At 42.7% G+C, this 22,149-nt stretch overlaps 2 protein-coding genes across 7 annotated transcripts in view; one reads left to right on the top strand and one right to left on the bottom strand.

The window, feature by feature from the left end:
• Positions 1-7,346, top strand: part of lxn (latexin) — a 13,702-nt gene extending 6,356 nt beyond the window's left edge. For all 6 annotated transcript variants that reach the window (XM_084127221.1, XM_084127222.1, XM_084127224.1 and 3 more), the window contains 6 exons: positions 2,121-2,273; positions 2,982-3,044; positions 5,126-5,309; positions 5,564-5,700; positions 5,870-5,932; positions 6,014-7,346. In XM_084127221.1, the coding sequence (XP_083983347.1) occupies positions 2,121-2,273; positions 2,982-3,044; positions 5,126-5,309; positions 5,564-5,700; positions 5,870-5,932; positions 6,014-6,130 (717 nt within the window). In that variant the 3' untranslated portion in view covers positions 6,131-7,346. The remainder of the gene's footprint in view (positions 1-2,120; positions 2,274-2,981; positions 3,045-5,125; positions 5,310-5,563; positions 5,701-5,869; positions 5,933-6,013) is intronic.
• Positions 1-22,149, bottom strand: part of gfm1 (G elongation factor, mitochondrial 1) — a 25,710-nt gene extending 3,561 nt beyond the window's left edge. The window contains exons 1-14 of the mRNA XM_084127217.1: positions 21,888-22,149; positions 20,613-20,765; positions 19,739-19,871; positions 18,386-18,590; positions 16,853-16,969; positions 16,613-16,763; positions 13,418-13,572; positions 13,252-13,336; positions 10,353-10,490; positions 9,375-9,476; positions 8,187-8,243; positions 7,959-8,096; positions 7,455-7,537; positions 331-493 (exon numbers count right to left, since the gene is read on the bottom strand). Of these exons, the coding sequence (XP_083983343.1) occupies positions 331-493; positions 7,455-7,537; positions 7,959-8,096; positions 8,187-8,243; positions 9,375-9,476; positions 10,353-10,490; positions 13,252-13,336; positions 13,418-13,572; positions 16,613-16,763; positions 16,853-16,969; positions 18,386-18,590; positions 19,739-19,871; positions 20,613-20,765; positions 21,888-21,962 (1,755 nt within the window). The 5' untranslated portion in view covers positions 21,963-22,149. The remainder of the gene's footprint in view (positions 1-330; positions 494-7,454; positions 7,538-7,958; positions 8,097-8,186; positions 8,244-9,374; positions 9,477-10,352; positions 10,491-13,251; positions 13,337-13,417; positions 13,573-16,612; positions 16,764-16,852; positions 16,970-18,385; positions 18,591-19,738; positions 19,872-20,612; positions 20,766-21,887) is intronic.

The following is a 22,149-nucleotide window of genomic DNA, read 5'->3' as shown; positions in this document are numbered from 1 at the left end:
TCTTAAAGCATATTAAAAACACCACATAGACACAAACAACATGAAAAACCATAATTTCTCTATTTTATTCTTTGTATCGGTTCATGTAGCTCTAGAAACCATGTGATGTATTTGGGAACTAATGCCACAGACAGTTTCTGTTTTCATGTTTCAGTGAATTTTGTGTATTTACTACGTATGTTTGCACTGATTGCATGGCTATTTTAGCCTGTACTTCTCTGAACAGTGGCTTTAACTCATCATCACATGCTGATGATGAAGTCTACGATGTCGCGATGATGATAACGCCTGTGGATTGTGTTGCGAGGCTCTCCTGAGGTCTTGTCTCACCTTCTCCACGGCGGGCACGAACTGCCTGGGGATGTTGGTGCCCACGGTCTGGTCACTGAACTCCAGCTTGGTGTAGTTCTCTGGCTCCAGCGGCTCCAGGACGCCCACCACTTTACCGTACTGACCCGAGCCTCCAGACTGCTTCTTATGGGTGAAGTCGAACCTGCAACACACACACCTGCGTCAGTGCTGGAACACACATCCAGTGTTCTCAATACACTCGTTCTCTGTGGATGCTGATGTGGAATTAACCAGCAATATTGTGATAACATATACATTTTTGAGTGATGATGCAATATCTGTGTGTATACTTTACCCTCTGGTGCTCTACGGTCAACAAATTAATTATTTTTTGTGGGAATTTTTTACTTCATCGGAATGGTATGAAATTTGGTAGAGGTTTTGGCACTTGCTGTGTGAACACACAAAAAGAAATCATGAACATGATTGGAACAGGTTAAATGGTCTTAAACAATAGTCACACTTGTGCTCCTCGCGGTCAAAAATGAGCGCATTGGAAATGAATGAGACGAGTTTCCTCTAGTGGAAGCGTTTGGTACTGCAGCCGAACACACTCTCACTGAAAGCTCGTTTTTTGAGATATCAGGCTCACATTTTGTACACAACTTGTTTGGATTTATGGCTTTATGGATTTATGGCTCACAGTTTTAGAGTAAAACATATTTTTGAAAATATATATTTCATATAAAAATTTAAAATGGTATTTTTGCAAATTTTTCATAAACGTAAAATTCTATAACTTTTTTTAAAAACTTTTTTCACTTCAGCAATAATCTGCCAAGTGTCGTCTTTAAAAAAAGATCAAACTTCAGTCTGTCACTCTAAAGCAGTGGTTCCCAAACCTGTCCTGAAGGACCCCCAACACTGCACGTTTTCTTTGTCTCCCTAATCAAACACACCTGATTCAACTCATCAGCTCATTAACCCATGTGATAATGAGCTGATGAGTTGAATCAGGTGTGTTTGATTAGGGAGACAAAGAAAACGTGCAGTGTTGGGGGTCCTTCAGGACAGGTTTGGGAACCACTGCTCTAAAGCATTCAAGATTTACGAACGTTTAAGTTGGAAATTTAATTTTCAGGTCTATGCTCAAAAAGTGAATACATGGATTATAAATACAGCGTAAATATATTTTAGTACCATAAAATACTAAATATTAAATAAAAAACATTATCGAACTAAAATATAGACCATTATTTCACTGAAATAAAATTTCATTTTTGACTGACATGTGAAGAACACCAGAGGGTTAAAATGCTTCTGTGATGTATATAAACTGATTTGTTTATTAATTGTACTATATTATTGTTGATAAACACATTCACACACACACAAAAAACAATAAAATGTACTGTATATGAAATTTAGTGCAAAACATGCATTGATTACATAAACTGTATTTTACTTCTTGATAGATGCACTTATGGACTTCAAAATAGAAACAGCCATTCACTGCCATTATAAAGCTTGAAAGAGCATGGCATTTTTAATGTGCTGATAGAGAAACTGTGCAGTGTCTCTTTAAAAGAGGGCGGGGCTACAGCACAAAACAGGAAGTGCAGGGCTCTCATCTCGCAGAAACTCTTTCAAGCAGCTTCTACAGTTCTGCTTGTGTCTGAACACTTGAGTATTTCTTCATCTCCTCGTTTTGACAGTGATCACATGCTCTTGTTACGCAACTGTTAGAGACTCAAAGTCCAGTGTAAGCCACACACACACCCTGTGAGTGAGGTGTGTCTCAGTGCTTGTGTGTGTCTCTGCTCTCTCAGACACAGACGATGGCCACAGGAGATCTGGTTCCCACACACTTCCCAGCGCGGCGAGCGGCTCAAGTGGCCCTGCATCACCTGAACACACACCACGGCTCGCCCTTCAGGGTGTTCGGCCTGCAGCGGGTGCACACGGCCACGGCGGAGGACCAGGTGAGACGAGCTCAGAGACACTTCAGCTCAGACACTGCAGAGACACTCGTGAGGGGAAAAGAGAAGCAGAACTCCAGAGCACGTAGATGTCAATTTGAGAAAACATACAATAGTCACAAACCTGTATTCTGAATTAGAAGTTGCAGACAAGTAGTAACATGTTAGGTTTGCATCTATTATATTGTGAAAATAATTGCAAAAGTCAAGGTGTGAAATATGAAATGGCAGATTTGAGAAGTTGCAAATGCCTAAGTGAGGTTGTACGGCGAATGTGAATGAAAGGATAAGAGTGCAAATATGTATTACAAGTTTGTGTCTGTCATTGTATTTCCATGAGTGGCATTTTAACACATTTGTAACTGCTTGTCTGCAGCTTCAAATTCAGAATACAGGATTGTGACTATTGTCTGCGAGTGCAAATCTCAACATTCAACTTCAGATTTGTATTTTATAGGTTGTCACATTGGAGCTGTGAGTGTAAATGTTAGCATACAAGTACGAATATCTATTGTACAAGTTCTCTATTCACATCTACATGCTCTGGAGGAGGAGTTTTGCTCCTCCCTTACCTTTAGCGAGACTCGGCCTGAGTGTTTGCTAAAGGACTGCTAACTCTTGCGTTTGCTAAAGGACTGCTAACTCTTGCGTTTGCTAAAGGACTGCTAACTCTTGCGTTTGCTAAAGGACTGCTAACTCTTGTGTTGACAGGTCGTGGGAACCGTAGGGAGGAAGTACAGCCTGGATTTCTCCGTGACGGACTATGGAAGCTCGGTACGTTTCAGATCCATTACAGACGAGGTGTAAAACCAGTCAACAACACAACTCACTCTGACTCACTCCTGCCAAACCAGCTGAATGAAAGAGCTCTAGTTTAATACTAAATCAATGCATAAACTTCTGTCATTGTTAGAGAAGAGAGTATCTGTTACAACTTCAAAACTGGCTCTGACAACGATTTGATCAAGATTATCATCAATAATTTTTTGACCACGATAACAATAATTTGATTTTGGTATGATTCATAATTCTTTTAATTATGTTTTCAGTAACACTTTACAATAAGGTTTGTTAGTTAACACTTGGTAATGTTAATTTCAACATTAACTAATACTTTATTAAAATCTTGTTAACATTAGTTAATGCACTGTGAACTAACATGAACAAACAATGAACAGCTGTATTTTTATTAACTAACGTTAAGAAAGATTAACAAATACAGTAATAAATGTATTTCTCATTGTTAGTTCATGTTAGTTACATTAACTAATGTTAACTAATGAAACATGTTTTCAAATATACATTCACCAGCACAAGAAATGGACCGATGCCTTCACATCAATCCGTGTCAGTGAATTAACTACCATCAAAGAAGGCATTTAAAGCTTACGAACATCAAGATTCACCATACATATTTTAAGTTGCATTCTCTACATCCATCTTTGTCCTCTGCTTTGTGCAAACTATGGGCGTAACTTCCCGACTTACATAAACATTTTGTAACATTTTGTAACAGCGTAACATCTTTCTCACTCCTGAGCCATCTTACTTAAAAGTATAAGAGTATTAAAGTGCCCCATTATGCTATTTTAAAGGTTCCTAATGTTGTTTTGGAGTCTCCTACAACAGGTTTACATGCAGCAAAGGACAAAAACACTTTAATTCTCTCATATCCAATCCATCAAGGATTCAGTCTATTGAAACCGCGCCAAGTCTAAGTTATGTAACACGGATGTTGTTTCATTAACTAAGTGCTTTCTGTCATTTTGACATAAGTATTGTGTTTCTCCCTGCTTTAGAAACATGCCTGAAAAGCCACAGATATTCCTGTGATACTGACGTCTGATTAAAACACCAAGTCTTCCATTGTTTTCCTGATGGATAAAAACGTCCAGCTCATTCAGGCAAACTGATGGATCAGGATTATTTGTGTCATTTTGAGTGGCAGGAAGTGCCAGCCATACTTTAAAATTTGGATATTCTCCAAATATTCCATTATATAAATTATATGGGTATTATAGTAACAGCAATATATATTAAAAGTAATGTAATATTATTAAACTCCTTAATCGATGCATTACATGTTCATTGACAGCCAAAAGTTTGGGTCAGCAAGATGTTTTTTAAAGAAGTCTCTTCTGCTCACCAACTGCACTTATTTGATCAAAAATACAGTAAAACAGTGAAATATTATTCCAATATAAAAACGACTCGGTTCCCTGAGATAAGGGAACGAGTATTGCGTCTGCTAGACGCGATGGGGAAAACTCCTTTTTCTCTACATGTGCACAATCATTTTCCTTGGTAAAGAACGCTTTCTGTGTATTCTGTGAGGTCTGAAGATCGTCGCTGAAGGAGATTAAATTTGATGTTATTTTATAAAAGGCATCAGAATTCGGAGAAAAGGGAGTTTTCCCCGTCGTGTCTAGGAGACGCAATACAACTGACCGTTCGAAAGGGAACAGCTGTTCTCTATGTGAATATACAGTAAAGTGTAATTTATTCCTGTGATCAAAGCTGAGTTTCCAGCATCATTACTCCAGTCTTCAGTGTCACATGATCCTCATGAAATCACTCTAATATGATGATTTGATGATTATCAGTGTTGAAAACAGTTGTGCTGCTTCATATTTCATATTTTATGAATAGAATGTTCAAAAGAACAGCATTTAATACATTTTTGTAACTATCCTCTTTCAGAATAAATATCTTTATAATGAAAAAAGGTCTTGCCGACCCCAAACGTTTGAACAGTGACGCATGTGATCGAGTGAGTCGACTGAAGCCCAGGTTTTCCATCATAACACGTCTCTAATGTGTGTGTGTGTGTGTGTGTATGTGTATGTGTGTGTCAGGGCTCAGTGTTGCGCTGCTCAGCGGAGGTGTTGTTCCCCCGGACGGAGACACACACACACACTCCTCCGGAGGTGCATCTGCGCTGTGAGGATCTGACACACATCAGCAGCTCGCCGGAGGAACTCGCTTTCTACCAGAAACACACAGCGCCTCACAGCGCCGTCTCTGCGCACGACCTGCCAGGTGTGTGTGACACACACCAACACACCTACACTGCCAGTCAAACGTTTGTGATCGGAAAGATTTTTAATGTTCTTAAAAAGAAGTCTCTTCTGCTCACCAAGGCTGCATTTACAACTTTAAAAATCTTCCCGACCCCAAACTTTTAAACAGAAGTGTCATCTCACACACACACACACACACACACACACACACACGGCTCAGCGCTGAACTCTCTCTCTCTCTCTTTGTGTGTGTGTGTGTGTGTGTGTGTGCAGACAAATTTGGGAACATCAGCCAGGACATGCAGCCGTTCTGGCATCTGGCTCGTGTGGCTGCGTCCTTCATCATGCTGAGAGAGTCCAGCGAGAACACGGAGTATAACATGGCACAGGTGGCCAGCCTCACACAGCAGGTCAGAGTTCCACACACACACTCCACACACACACTCCACACACACTCCTCCACTGGGAAGGAGATCTCGAGGCCGGAGCTCTTGGACTTTATTTAAACCCCTGCTTTAAAGTGTTGTAAGTGATTGCCGCATGTTACGAGAGGCTGAAGAATAACGTCCTCTATCTTAGGAGACGAGCGAGAAGCAGCTGATGCTGAAGTACCACGTTCTGCTTCATGACATCGTCTCACAGGTGAGAAACACAGATCATTAAAGCAGAGCGAGGTCTCGCACAGAGGAAGAGTGTGTGTTAACATCATGATCTGTGGTGCAGGAGATCATCCACTGGAAGCTGTTATGCTCCTGGTCTCCTGAGGGGGGCGTCAGAGTGCTGGAGACCGAGTGGCTTCCCAAGTGCCCTCATGACACCGGACCGCCAACAGCAAACTGAGCACTCACACACACACACACACACACACACGTCTCCTGAGGGGGGCGTCAGAGTGCTGGAGACCGAGTGGCTTCCCAAGTGCCCTCATGACGGACCGGACCGCCAGCACACACACTCACTCACACGTGCACACACACACACACTGCTGTCTGATCACGCATCAACGCTAATAAACAGAGAAATACCGCTGGCTGCAGTTCATTCATCAGAGAAAACCCCTGATTCACTGCTGGACACATGCAAACATAGAGCTAATGATTCACTATTATAGTTTTTGACATTTTTTTAATTAGATTTTATATTTCCTGTGTTCAATTCAAGGCAGTTAAAGTTTTATTAGGCTTTTTTAATGCAAATTAGACTTAATTTTTTTTTTTTTTTTTAGTTCATGTTTACTTCATTTCAAATGATTTTGGTTAAACTATTTTAATGTTTCCTTTTAACAGTTCAAGTCTACATTTAAGTACTGAGTAATATTCATTAACAACATGTACGTACTTTATCATTAGGGTTAGGGGTTTGATTAAGGGTTAGTTGTAATTATGCATAATTTATAGTTATCACTACTACGGCTGTCAAAATGGCTGAAAAGCTAAATTAGATTTTTTTTCTTAAATATGAGCAAAATTCTAATTATATTCATATTCTAAAGGCAATACTTTAAAAAAAGTGTCTCCTATGTCCACAAGAGGGCGCAAGCGAGCGCAATAAACAAAATCAGATCAAGCATCGCATCTTTTATTGAAATGAAATGAAATGAAATTCACTTTTTAAAGTGCATTTACTTATGAAACAATTGTTATTAAATAAAATATAATTTCCTTAATGTGTATGCAAGGAAAATGAGGTTACAATAGTGTATAAAGCAGTGTTCGCACATGAGAACACACACTTCAACACACAGCGTAATGAACTACATGAACACACAACAGCAAAGGTTTGGTCAAGTGTGTCGTTGCAGCTGCTCAATATGTGGATACACACACTTTTAAGATGTTTTGGTGCAAGCAAGATTCTCTCACTCTCTTTTTCCACCATTTTTCCAATTAACAAGGCGGCGCTGTATTCTGGATAAACTCGAGACACATTTTTATTTTATTTTTATCAACAAATATTCAAAATTAATTTTTTATTTGACAGCCCTCGTCACTGCAGTACCTATATGTGTATACGTGTAACCACTGTAAAATAAAGAGTTATGGTGATTTTGGACTGAGTTGAGGATAATGTCTGTGTTCAGGATCAGATCTTCATCCATCAGATGATATGAACATGATTTCCTCATGTGTGTGTGTGTGTGTGTGTGTGTAAATGCAGGACTTACGGCACAGCGCTGGTCACGGTCTCTCTGAAGGCCACCTTTGGTTTCCCCATCACACACGGACAGTTATATTCCCTCTCCATCCTCTATAACACACACACACACAAATCTCGCGTGTGAATCGTGTGTGTGTGTACCTGTGAGTAGATCTCCAGATGCAGCTCTAAGGTGTAGGTGTGTGTGTGTGTGTGTGTGTGTGTGTGTACCTGTGAGTAGATCTCCAGATGCAGCTCTAAGGTGTGTGTGTGTGTGTGTGTGTGTGTGTACCTGTGAGTAGATCTCCAGATGCAGCTCTAAGGTGTGTGTGTGTGTGTGTGTACCTGTGAGTAGATCTCTAGATGCAGCTCTAAGGTGTGTGTGTGTGTGTGTGTACCTGTGAGTAGATCTCCAGATGCAGCTCTAAGGTGTGTGTGTGTGTGTGTGTGTGTGTGTGTGTGTGTGTGTACCTGTGAGTAGATCTCCAGATGCAGCTCTAAGGTGTGTGTGTGTGTGTGTGTGTGTGTGTACCTGTGAGTAGATCTCCAGATGCAGCTCTCCCATGCCGGAGATGATGGTCTCTTTGCTCTCCGTGTCGAAGTGAACTCTAAACGTGGGATCTTCCCTGGTGAAGCGGTTGATGCCCTTGGAGAACTTGTCCGTGTCGTTCTAGAGGACAGAAGAGGAGGATGATGATCACACACTCTTATAGATGAGGACAGAGAGAGAGAGCGAGCGAGTCCTTCAGTGATTCTGTACCTTGTTGGAGGGTCGTATGGCCATGGAGATCACAGCCTCAGGAACGTGGATGGACTCCTGAGAACACACACATTATTCCTCACATCACTACACAGATGTTCTTAACACGTGTTCTGGATCAATCTCACACACACACACACACCCACCCACACACGGGGTCATGTTTCATTTCACGCCACATTTGAAAGAAAAAGAATTCCAATAATACGTAAAGAAAATGAATTCTCATTTTCACTATAACACAGTATAACAAATGACTGTACGACGACTTAAATCAGTTCCAATACCACAACAAACAGAATGGTGTTTACTGCACATTTACTGCACAAGAGTGAGTTCTGAATGAAGCCAGGTCTCAAATTCAGACAAAATGGAGTGTGCAAATGAATTAAAATGAATCAAAACAATCATAACTCAATAATAATAATAAAAAAACACTATTTCAAATAAATGCTGTTCTTTTGAGCTTTCTATTCATCAAAGAATCCTGAAAAACTAAGTGTATGACGATTTCCACAAAAATATGAAGCAGTTTTCAACATTGATAATCATAATAATAATCATAAATGTTTCTTGAGCATCAAATCATCATTTAGAATGATTTCTGAAGGATCATGTCTGACAACTGGAGAAACCCAGCTTTGATCACAGTTTACTATAGATGAAATCTCTTATTTTAAAGGCAGAGCTCTTCTACGGTTAGATAACGGCATGAGCTTCACGAGTCAGTCGATGTACCAGGACACCGCATCCAATGTCATTCACAGGCCCACTGAATACCCACTGGTCTCTTTATTTTCACTTTTTAGAATATTTTCTTCATTTTTATGTGTTGCAATAGAATGGGATCGGGGAAAAGCGGATTCAAACTCGCATCAACAATTAAAACCACTCTCCGTTTGCCGCTGTTACTGTTACCACACGGGTGGATGTTGAACAATCGGGTTGCCATTTTTCAGATGCGGAAGTAAAATTCTATCACAAAAACGACTCCAGAAGCCTTGATAGTGCATTTCTAAGTATATATTTAAAGAACATCTAGTTCCTACATTATTTTTCTATACATTGACTCGCTGGGGGCTCTAAGCTGCAATATGCCCTTTAAACTGTACTGATATTTCACACACCACTGATTTCCCTGTGTTTCTGAGCAGGTTCAGGGTGTGTTGTTCTCGGTTGATCACGTACCATGGAGAGGTTGGCATTCGTGCGGGCAGTGAACGTGTCTCCGCTGGCACAGTCGATGCCAAACAGGGCACAGATGTCTCCAGCAAACACCATCTCTACGTCCTGAACAACACAAGAAACACAACACACACTCTTGAACAGTCTGATTCAACACTCTCACTGGCTACGTTTACATGCACAACATTTGTTTCAGTCAGACTGAATTCATTCTGATTGATGAATCTGAATGTAGTGTTTACATGAACGCTAAACGTGATCGGGTTGATGTGTGTGTTTATATGTCACAAGCTTAAAATCGGAATATATTTTTTGACATGTGCACTGCACAAATATACAGAGTTTCCCGCTGTTGGCGCATAATAACCATTCTCCTACATTGGTTCTTTATTTGTTTTAACAGCAGACTTAATATTTATCCATTTCTGTTCATAATTTGGAGACATGAGCATATGAACCGTTGTGCCGCTGCTAATATTGATCACGCAGTAAAAATGGCCAAAACCGTCGTCTGTGGATGAGAATCTGAAACAAGGACTGGTGGGACGTTGTCCTGCTCCACTTCACACACACTGAAGAGTGAAAGGAGAATTTTAGGATGACGGGACACTCATTAATAAGACTTTATTCAACAGGAAGAACAGCTCGTTCCGCGCGTCATTCGTCATTACGCTATTTCTACGTCATTGCACATGCGCAGTCCTTTCAGTTTCGGTGTTCACTCTGATCAAGTGTTTACATGTGCTCTCGATCGGATTAGAAAAGGAATAAACCACCCCTTTCATTCTGATCATTGGGATCGAGCTCATTCGGATCGATTAAAGTGTTTACATGAAGTTTTTCAGTCCGATTGAGCCGTTAATCCAATTACTAACGGATTATTTGGTTGCATGTAAACGTAGCGAGTGAGAGAGAAACGCGTGGAGTCTCACCTCCAGCTGAAGAACTGAACAGTCTCACTGAGAGGGAAACATGTCTCACCTCCATCTGGTCTGCGTGGAGTCGCACGAGCCTCTGAACTCTCACCCTCTTCGTCGTGCGGGTGTTATAGATGTACTCGGTCTTCCTCAGACAACCCTGATACACACGCACGTATGTCAGCTGACCGAAGCGCCCCGCCTGCAGAATAACACAGGTCAAACACAGGTCAAACACAGGCCAAACACAGGCCAAACACAGGCCAAACACAGGCCAAACACAGGCCAAACACAGGGGAAACAGGCTAAACACAGGTCAAACACAGGGGAAACAGGCCAAACACAAGGGAAACACAGGTCAAACACAGGGGAAACAGGCCAAACAGGCCAAACACAAGGGAAACACAGGTCAAACACAGGGGAAACAGGCCAAACACAGGTCAAACACAGGGGAAACAGGTCAAACACAGGCCAAACACAGGCCAAACACAGGCCAAACACAGGCAAAACACAGGCAAAACACAGGCAAAACACAGGCAAAACACAGGCCAAACACAGGCCAAACACAGGCCAAACAGGCTAAACACAGGTCAAACACAGGGGAAACAGGCCAAACACAAGGGAAACACAGGTCAAACACAGGGGAAACAGGCCAAACACAGGTCAAACACAGGGGAAACAGGCCAAACACAGGGGAAACAGGCTAAACACAGGTCAAACACAGGGGAAACAGGTCAAACACAGGGTAACACAGGTCAAACACAGGGGAAACAGGCCAAACACAGGCCAAACACAGGGGAAACAGGCTAAACACAGGTCAAACACAGGGGAAACAGGCCAAACACAAGGGAAACACAGGTCAAACACAGGGGAAACAGGCCAAACAGGCCAAACACAAGGGAAACACAGGTCAAACACAGGGGAAACAGGCCAAACACAGGTCAAACACAGGGTAACACAGGTCAAACACAGGGTAACACAGGTCAAACACAGGGTAACACAGGTCAAACACAGGGAACACAGGCCAAACACAGGCCAAACACAGGCCAAACACAGGCCAAACACAGGCCAAACACAGGCCAAACACAGGGGAAACACAGGGGAAACAGGCCAAACACAAGGGAAACACAGGTCAAACACAGGTCAAACACAGGTCAAACACAGATCAAACACAGATCAAACACAGGTCAAACACAGGGGAAACAGGTCAAACACAAGGGAAACACAGGTCAAACACAGGTCAAACACAGGTCAAACACAGGCCAAACACAGGGGAAACAGGCTAAACACAGGTCAAACACAGGGGAAACAGGCCAAACACAAGGGAAACACAGGTCAAACACAGGGGAAACACAGGTCAAACACAGGGGAAACAGGCCAAACAGGCCAAACACAAGGGAAACACAGGTCAAACACAGGGGAAACAGGCCAAACACAGGTCAAACACAGGGGAAACAGGTCAAACACAGGCCAAACACAGGCCAAACACAGGCTAAACACAGGTCAAACACAGGGGAAACAGGCCAAACACAAGGGAAACACAGGTCAAACACAGGGGAAACAGGCCAAACACAGGTCAAACACAGGGGAAACAGGCCAAACACAGGGGAAACACAGGGGAAACAGGTCAAACACAGGGTAACACAGGTCAAACACAGGGGAAACAGGTCAAACACAGGCCAAACACAGGCCAAACACAGGCTAAACACAGGTCAAACACAGGGGAAACAGGCCAAACACAAGGGAAACACAGGTCAAACACAGGGGAAACAGGCCAAACACAGGTCAAACACAGGGGAAACAGGCCAAACACAGGGGAAACACAGGGGAAACAGGTCAAACACAGGGTAACACAGGTCAAACACAGGGGAAACAGGCCAAACACAGGTCAAACACAGGGGAAACAGGCCAAACACAGGTCAAACACAGGGTAACACAGGTCAAACACAGGGTAACACAGGTCAAACACAGGTCAAACACAGGCCAAACACAGGCCAAACACAGGCCAAACACAGGCCAGAAACAGGCCAAACACAAGGGAAACACAGGTCAAACACAGGTCAAACACAGGTCAAACACAGGTCAAACACAGGTCAAACACAGGTCAAACACAGGTCAAACACAGATCAAACACAGGTCAAACACAGGTCAAACACAGGGGAAACAGGTCAAACGCAGGTCAAACGCAGGTCTAACGCAGGTCTAACGCAGGTCAAACACAGGTCAAACACAGGGGAAACAGGCTAAACACAGGTCAAACACAGGGGAAACAAGTCAAACACAGGGTAACACAGGTCAAACACAGGGGAAACAGGCCAAACACAGGTCAAACACAGGGGAAACAGGCCAAACACAGGTCAAACACAGGGTAACACAGGTCAAACACAGGGTAACACAGGTCAAACACAGGTCAAACACAGGCCAAACACAGGCCAAACACAGGCCAAACACAGGCCAGAAACAGGCCAAACACAAGGGAAACACAGGTCAAACACAGGTCAAACACAGGTCAAACACAGGTCAAACACAGATCAAACACAGATCAAACACAGGTCAAACACAGGGGAAACAGGTCAAACGCAGGTCAAACGCAGGTCTAACGCAGGTCTAACGCAGGTCTAACGCAGGTCTAACGCAGGTCAAACGCAGGTCAAACGCAGGTCAAACACAGGTCAAACACAGGGGAAACACAGGGGAAACACAGGGGAAACACAAGGGAAACACAGGGGAAACACAAGGGAAACACAGGTCAAACACAGGTCAAACACAGGGGAAACAGGTCAAACACAAGGGAAACACAGGTCAAACACAAGGGAAACACAGGTCAAACACAGGTCTAACACAGGCTTAACACAGGCTTAACACAGGCTTAACACAGGCTTAACACAGGCTTAACACAGGCTTAACACAGGCTTAACACAGGTACACGATGTGGCTCACACGACTTGACTTCAGAAGTTCACCTCGAGTTTGAAGGCCAAGCCGACAAAAGGCTGAGCGTCGTCTCTTGTCGGATCCATCAGAATCTTTGAGCCTTCTCGAGCCTCCCTGTAAACGACACACACACATTAACACACCTGTATCTCTGTCTAATGGTGTGTTTCAGTTAGCTGCAGCTCCAGCACTCACTCCTGGTTGAGGATGGCGTAGTTGCTGACTTCAGTGGGGTTAGGCAGATACTCCAGCACAGCGTCTAACAGGGGTTGAACTCCTTTGTTCTTCAGCGCACTGCCCACCAGCACAGGAGTGAACGCACGCTTGATCGTCACCCTGCGCACGGCCGCCTGAAACATCAGCATACACACACGCTTTCAGACCCCTACATACACAGCAGGACTACAGATAGTGCTACAAACACAGGTATAGGAACATCAAATCATCCAATCAACTGTGTCGCTGAGATACTGAGATATAGTTTCAAATCTGTCACTTACGAGGTTCAATCTTAGATGAGGATGCTGGGTAACACTATGTCTTCGTTACACACGTTAAAAATACTTAATACAGTAGTGGTGCAATGGATCACACATATATAAGTGCTGGGCAACGATTAATCAGGATTAATCGCATCCAAAATAAAAGTTTGTGTTTACGTAATATATGTGTGTGTGTACTGTATAATTATTTTGTATATATAAATACACACACATGCATGTATAAATTTAAGAATATTTCCATGCATATACTATATTATATATATATATATATATATATATATATATATATATATATATATATATATATATATACAGTGAGGAAAATAAGTATTTGAACACCCTGCTATTTTGCAAGTTCTCCCACTTGGAAATCATGGAGGGGTCTGAAATTGTCATCGTAGGTGCATGTCCACTGTGAGAGACATAATCTAAAAAAAAAAATCCAGAAATCACAATGTATGATTTTTGAACTATTTATTTGTATGATACAGCTGCAAATAAGTATTTGAACACCTGAGAAAATCAATGTTAATATTTGGTACAGTAGCCTTTGTTTGCAATTACAGAGGTCAAACGTTTCCTGTAGTTTTTCACCAGGTTTGCACACACTGCAGGAGGGATTTTGGCCCACTCCTCCACACAGATCTTCTCTAGATCAGTCAGGTTTCTGGGCTATCGCTGAGAAACACGGAGTTTGAGCTCCCTCCAAAGATTCTCTATTGGGTTTAGGTCTGGAGACTGGATAGGCCACGCCAGAACCTTGATATGCTTCTTACAGAGCCACTCCTTGGTTATCCTGGCTGTGTGCTTCGGGTCATTGTCATGTTGGAAGACCCAGCCTCGACCCATCTTCAATGCTCTAACTGAGGGAAGGAGGTTGTTCCCCAAAATCTCGCAATACATGGCCCCGGTCATCCTCTCCTTAATACAGTGCAGTCGCCCTGTCCCATGTGCAGAAAAACACCCCCAAAGCATGATGCTACCACCCCCATGCTTCACAGTAGGGATGGTGTTCTTGGGATGGTACTCATCATTTAATCCTGATTAATCCTCATTCTTCTTCCTCCAAACACGGTTAGTGGAATTATGACCAAAAAGTTCTATTTTGGTCTCATCTGACCACGTGACTTTCTCCCATGACTCCTCTGGATCATCCAAATGGTCATTGGCAAACTTAAGACGGGCCTTGACATGTGCTGGTTTAAGCAGGGGAACCTTCCGTGCCATGCATGATTTCAAACCATGACGTCTTAGTGTATTACCAACAGTAACCTTGGAAACGGTGGTCCCAGCTCTTTTCAGGTCATTGACCAGCTCCTCCCGTGTAGTTCTGGGCTGATTTCTCACCTTTCTTAGGATCATTGAGACCCCACGAGGTGAGATCTTGCATGGAGCCCCAGTCCGAGGGAGATTGACAGTCATGTTTAGCTTCTTCCATTTTCTAATGATTGCTCCAACAGTGGACCTTTTTTCACCAAGCTGCTTGGCAATTTCCCCATAGCCCTTTCCAGCCTTGTGGAGGTGTACAATTTTGTCTCTAGTGTCTTTGGACAGCTCTTTGGTCTTGGCCATGTTAGTAGTTGGATTCTTACTGATTGTATGGGGTGGACAGGTGTCTTTATGCAGCTAACGACCTCAAACAGGTGCATCTAATTTAGGATAATAAATGGAGTGGAGGTGGACATTTTAAAGGCAGACTAACAGGTCTTTGAGGGTCAGAATTCTAGCTGATAGACAGGTGTTCAAATACTTATTTGCAGCTGTATCATACAACTAAATAGTTAAAAAAATCATATATTGTGATTTCTGGATTTTTTTTTAGATTATGTCTCTCACAGTGGACATGCACCTACGATGACAATTTCAGACCCCTCCATGATTTCCAAGTGGGAGAACTTGCAAAATAGCAGGGTGTTCAAATACTTATTTTCCTCACTGTATATATATATATATATATATATATATATATATATATATATATATATATATATAATTTATATTTAAAAAAAAAACTTAAATATACACATGCAAATGTATGTGTTTATATATACAAAATAATTATACAGTACACACACATATATTAGGTAAACACAAACTTAATGTAACTTTGCTTTTCATTTATTAGTTAAAGCTCACTTGAAGTACATTGATACTGAATCAAAAACTACTAGCCTAACTGATAAAGTTCAAACATTATTAAAGACGAAGATTAAAGTGAACAGTCAATAATAAAATAAGAGCAAATACACAAATTACAAGCAGAGATGAAACTAAATAAGGTCTAACAGTAATATTCCGGTACAGAAAGTAATAATTAAGCCTAAATGTAAAATAACACTATTTGTTCAGTGTAGAAATTAAATACAGTTTCATCTTTGTTAAAGCTGTATTTTGTTGTTTTATTAGCATTAATGACACAGGCAACCGTAGGAATATTAGCCTGCTGTCACTTTAAGACCGAATAAACTGACAAACATCTGATTTCTTTCTCAACTGTTCACTCATGACAGAACCGAGAGAACTCTTGCCGAGACGGATATTTAGACATAATTTTGTGCGTATGTGTCCGTTCAAGGGCAAGGAAACTCTCTCTCTCTCTCTCTCTCTCTCTCTCTCTCTCTCTATGTAAATTGACAAGACAAAACGCGTCCAAATGACAAACTTTCACTCTATGACGGTTAGATTTAGCAGTTAATTAATAAATTAAGCAGTTAAACATGGGGCAGCTGATCCGTACGGGTCACGATCAACTGCGATCACCCCTACATAACAGTAAATTATGCACAATTACAAGCTTATCTCAACTAACCTAAACCTTAGCATTACTTGTCAATCACACTGTAACAAGGACACATTAAAGTAAAGTGTGTGTAGGAAGCAGACAGACCTTGAGGTCGTCCACAGTGGGAACTCTCTCCTCCAGAAACATCTCTCCGAGTATCTCGTCGGCGTTGGCCACACACTCCACCAGCTCCTGTCTGCGGTCGGACGCCTCGGACCGCATCTCCGCCGGGATCTCGGCAAAGCGGATGCTCTGGCTTCAGCCAAACGAGAAACACACAGATGATGAGAAACCATGTGATCGGCAGCACGTCTCCAGTTGTACAACACCAAACTCATGCTCTACCCGAAAGGGCCGTCGAATAAGATGCTGCGCTCCTCGATCAGATCCACGATGCCTTGCAGATTTCCCTCCAGCCCGATGGGAATGTTGACAAACGCTGCATTTTGATTCAGTTTAGTCCTGCAGGAGAAAATAAAACAACCTTACTGAGAGCCTGTAAGATCTGCAGCATTAATGGACATTCATCAGTGCTGTATCAGATCTAGGCAGGTGGAGCTGGGGAGGAGGAGGGCTTCAGAGGAACAGCACACTATCCTACAGCGAACACTCAACCAGACTATTGAAATGCTGAGCAAGCCTCTCATTGGCTGCAGGATCAGCTGAGCCAATCAGCTTGTGCCATGCCGTAATGATGTCATTGCTTGCAGAGTGCATGTAAAGGACCGTCAGCCTGCGCCATCTAGAGTTCAACGATAAGGATTTTTTCTACTGGCCCCACCACAAAAAAAGGAATAAAAAATAAATAGGCTTAGTTATTGTCTTTTTTGTGTTTTTGACCCATAACCTTGATTAATAAGGTTGTGACACCAAAAACTACTAATCTAACTCAATTAACTAAACATCAAATATTGTTAAAGACAAATAAACTGTCAGTAATAAAATAAGAACAAAATCAAATTACGAGCAATAGCACAAAAACAGTAGAACAAACATACAAATAAAATAAACACTGCTTCTCATGTTTCTAAGGTAAGTCTAACAGTAATAGGTGGAGAAAATGAACAAATGTAAAATAGTAATGCGTGATCTTGACTGTATAAATTAAACAGATGAATCCTTATTAAAGGTGAAAGTTTTTCAGCCAAAAGCTGTGAGTGATTTTTTTCTTTGTCCTTTGTTGTTTGATCATTACATCAAATCACAATATTTTTTTATATTTTGGATCCATGCAACAGGAATATTAGGCTGTTGTCACTTTAAGAGCTAATGCATGGATCCAATAGACTGTTACACACGCATTTTATTTCTCAACTATTTATTTTCACTCAAGATATAACAGACTGTGTTTACTAGGATCATTTTGTGTAAATATGTCCGTTCAAGAGCAAGAAGATGTGAAAGAAAGCTCAATTAATATATTATCATTATGTACATATATGTGTGAGTGCAGTATATATATATATCCATCTGTTTGAGTGCCGAATTAAATTTACTCGCCATTATTTCCTTCAAAACCCAAGACTTTTGTTCATCTTTGAAACGCAAATGCACAGATTTTTAATGGAACCAATAAGGTTTGTTCTCGTGCGCCCCAAGCAATACGTTTGAGCTTCTGTTGATCATATCTGATGTGCTTTATATATGTGCTACGATCAATTTTATACGCGAATAAAAGCCTAAATTAAAGTTTTGGGTGAATAGACCTTCGTAAGCGGGACATAAATCTCTCAGGTTTCATTAAATACATCTTCATTTGTGTTCTGAAGATGAAGGAAAGCTATATGGGTTGGGATGACAGAATGTTCATTTTACACAAGATCTGTCCGTGACCTGTGACCTGTGACCTGTGACCTGTGACCTGTGACGGCGCATCACCTGAGCTGCTGCAGCGCTCGGCCCGGATTGGCCCCCTGCCGGTCCAGTTTGTTGATGAAGGTGAGGAAGGGCACGCTGTAGCGCTTCATCTGCCGGTTGACGGTCATGGTCTGACACTGCACCCCCCCGACCGCACACAGCACCAGCACGGCCCCGTCCAGCACACGCAGGGCCCGCTCCACCTCGATGGTGAAGTCCACGTGACCTGGACAACACACACACACCAAACGCTATCACCACAACCTGGGTTTGAGATTAACACCCCCAAATGCGGGTAAAAGTCAACTATGGCGGCTAACGCTGTCAAATCAAAAACGCTTGTTTTTATATAGTTTATATTTGAGTTCCTCTGTTCTCTTTTCTAAAACATGTTATATAGGAGATTTCTCTTTTTGTAGTCCTTTAGTGATCCAGGGTTGGGCTTCATACTTTGACTGCTTTTGCATGCGCACAGGACAATGTTTGCTGAATAGGTGGATAAAAATAGACAAGAATTTATCATCAGATTCATTAGGGTCGTTAGTTGAGTAAACTTCTGTATGTTTAATTCTCGTTTTAAGGCTTTTATGGATGTTGCTGTTTTGAGTCATTTTAGACTATATGCTTCTTGTTTCTTTGTATCTTTATTCTGAGAAAGTGTTGCAGTGTAGTGAAGACAGGGAGATGATCACTCATCTCGTTTAGGAGTAGTTTATTATCTTTCTATTCTGCTGTCAACTGCATTTGTAAAGATATTGTCAATGAATGTAGAACTATTGGCTGTGATTCCTGATGGTTTGAAGAGAGTGGGGAAAAGACCTAAACTAAACATAGTATCTATAAAGTCTATCAATACATGATCCTGGAGCCCTATATAGGCTTTCCTGTGGCTCAAACAGTAGAGCGCGGGCGCTTGCAACGCCAAGGTCATGGGTTCGACTCCCAGGGAAAGCAAGAACTGATAAGAATGTAAATGTGTGCCTTGAAATGCAGTGTAAGTCGCTTTGGATAAAAAAGCATCTGCCAAATGCATAAATGTAAATCTATATATACAGCTTACCAGGATCTTTGTGATTTTTTGTAACACATTCAATAATATTATCTATTTTAATTATTAATCTTATTTACTAATTTACAGTTAAACCCACTACACACATGTAAAGCTACACCACCTCCTTTCTGTTAGATCTGTTCACATTAAACAGGTATAGTAGACGTTCTGCCAGATCTGAATGGCCAGTAACCTTAAAATTTGGTCCGATGAGTAAAAAAGTTAATTTCATATTCTATGAGCAGAAGTGTTTCAGATGGCAGGAGCGAGTGTGTTCTCCTAGCTAACATGAGCCCTGCTCCTCCTCAGTGACGGCGGGTCACCTGGCGTGTCGATGATGTTGATGTTGTGATGTCTCCACATGGTGAAGGTGGCGGCGGACTGGATCGTGATTCCTCTCTGTCTCTCCAGCTCCATCGAGTCCATGATCGCCCCCACTCCATCCTTCCCTCTCACCTGACAGGAGGACACGTTATGGAGACGTTACAGGCAGAAGGACACTTCTGGAGAACCTTGTAGAGCGTCCTGAGAACATTCTCAGCTGCATTTAAAGGGGACAGATCATGAAAATCTGGCTTTTCTGTGTGTAAGTGCTATAATCGGGTCCAGAGAACATGTAAAGTGAAACCCGTAACTGTGTTTAGGCAAGCCTTTCTCTGCAAGCATGTGAAAAAACAAGCCGAACTGATTTCGCTCTCCTTCTGGCGTAGCAAGAGGATCTTATTATAACATTACCGGCCCTTAATCTGCACATTTACACACACCGCGACGCCATTTGGTTTCGCAAGCGACAACAGAGACCAAATGCAGAAATGTTTCCACTAATCATTCAGAAACGTCTAAGAGTGAAACTCTTCCTGAGTCTCTCCGTAAAGCTGCGCTCGCTACTGTTATTCTGAGACTCTGGAGGAGTGTGTGTTGTTATTGCTGGAGTATCTGAAGCTCGTGTAAAGACTCCGCCCTCTTCTGAGCGGAGGCGGAGCTGAAGCTGAGATTCTGCAGATCATTTGCATTTAAAGGGACACACACACACAAAAACTACGCTTTTTTGGTCACACCCATTAAGCGGCAACTTTGACAAGCTCTAATAAATGATCTGGTATTTTGAGACACGTTCTGGAGACACCATAGATGTATATTACATCAGGGGCGTGATGTGTGACCTGTAAAGACAGCAGGGTGTTTAGCGAGGCTCACCTCGTGCATCTCCGCGATCCTGCCGGTGTAGTACAGCACGCGCTCGGTCAGCGTGGTCTTCCCCGAGTCGATGTGCGCAGAGATGCCGATGTTCCGGATCCGCTCGTTCGGCGTGAAGCCATTCGAGCACGAGCGACAGCAGCGGATCAACACCTGAGACACACACACACACACATGATCAGAGACACACACACACACACAGAACACAGCAGCGGATCAACACCTGAGACACACACACACACACACACACACACACACACAGAACACAGCAGCGGATCAACACCTGAGACACACACACACATGATTAGAGACACACACACACACACACACACACAGAACACAGCAGCGGATCAACACCTGAGACACACACACACACACACATGATCAGAGACACACACACACACACACAGAACACAGCAGCGGATCAACACCTGAGACACACACACACACACACATGATCAGAGACACACACACACACACAGAACACAGCAGCGGATCAACACCTGAGACACACACACACACACACACACAGAACACAGCAGCGGATCAACACCTGAGACACACACACACACACACACACACACAGAACACAGCAGCGGATCAACACCTGAGACACACACACACACACACACACACACACACACACACACATGATCAGAGACACACACACACACACACACACACACAGAACACAGCAGCGGATCAACACTTGAGACACACACACACACACACACAGAGACATGATCAGAGAGAGAGAGAGAGAGAGAGAGAGAGACACACACACACACACACAGAGCACAGCAGCAGATCAACACCTGCACACACACACACACACGCACAGAGAGAGAGAGAGAGAGAGACACAGACATGATCAGTCAGTCAGACACAGAGACATAATCAGAGACACACACACACACACACACACACACACACACAAGATCAGAGACACACACACACACACACACACACACACACACACACACACAAGATCAGAGACACACACACACAGAGCACAGCAGCAGATCAACACCTGCACACACACGCACAGAGAGAGAGAGAGAGAGACACAGACATGATCAGTCAGTCAGACACAGAGACATGATCAGAGACACACACACACACACACACAGGCGCGCGCGCGCACACACACACACACACACACACACACACACACACACGATCAGTCAGACACTGACAGCTAATATGCAGCTGAATATAAGTGTGTGTGTGTGTGTGTGTGTGTGTGTGTGTGTGTGTGTGTGTTCATACACGCACCTGTTTTACAGTGCCGTGTCCGGGCTCGTGCGGGTGCAGTCGAGTTAAAGCCGTCGCTGCTCTCAGAAGCCGCATGTTGAGTTACAGTAGATGTGTGTGAGTAGTGTGTTTACTCTGGTGTCACACACACATGAGCTCAAAGTCACGCCGACCGGCTGCTTGTGAAACAGCTTGCTTCCTGTTCTACGGCGAGCCGAGAGGGACAAAACTAGATTTCCGAAACGCGCTTCCTGAAGCTTCGAAGCCTTGAATCATGTTACTC

Source organism: Abramis brama, assembly GCF_963993115.1.
Source record: "Abramis brama genome assembly, chromosome: 10".
NCBI classification, from domain to species: domain Eukaryota; kingdom Metazoa; phylum Chordata; class Actinopteri; order Cypriniformes; family Leuciscidae; genus Abramis; species Abramis brama.
Note: the sequence above shows the minus strand (reverse complement) of the source record. Positions and strands in the feature narration are given on the sequence as shown.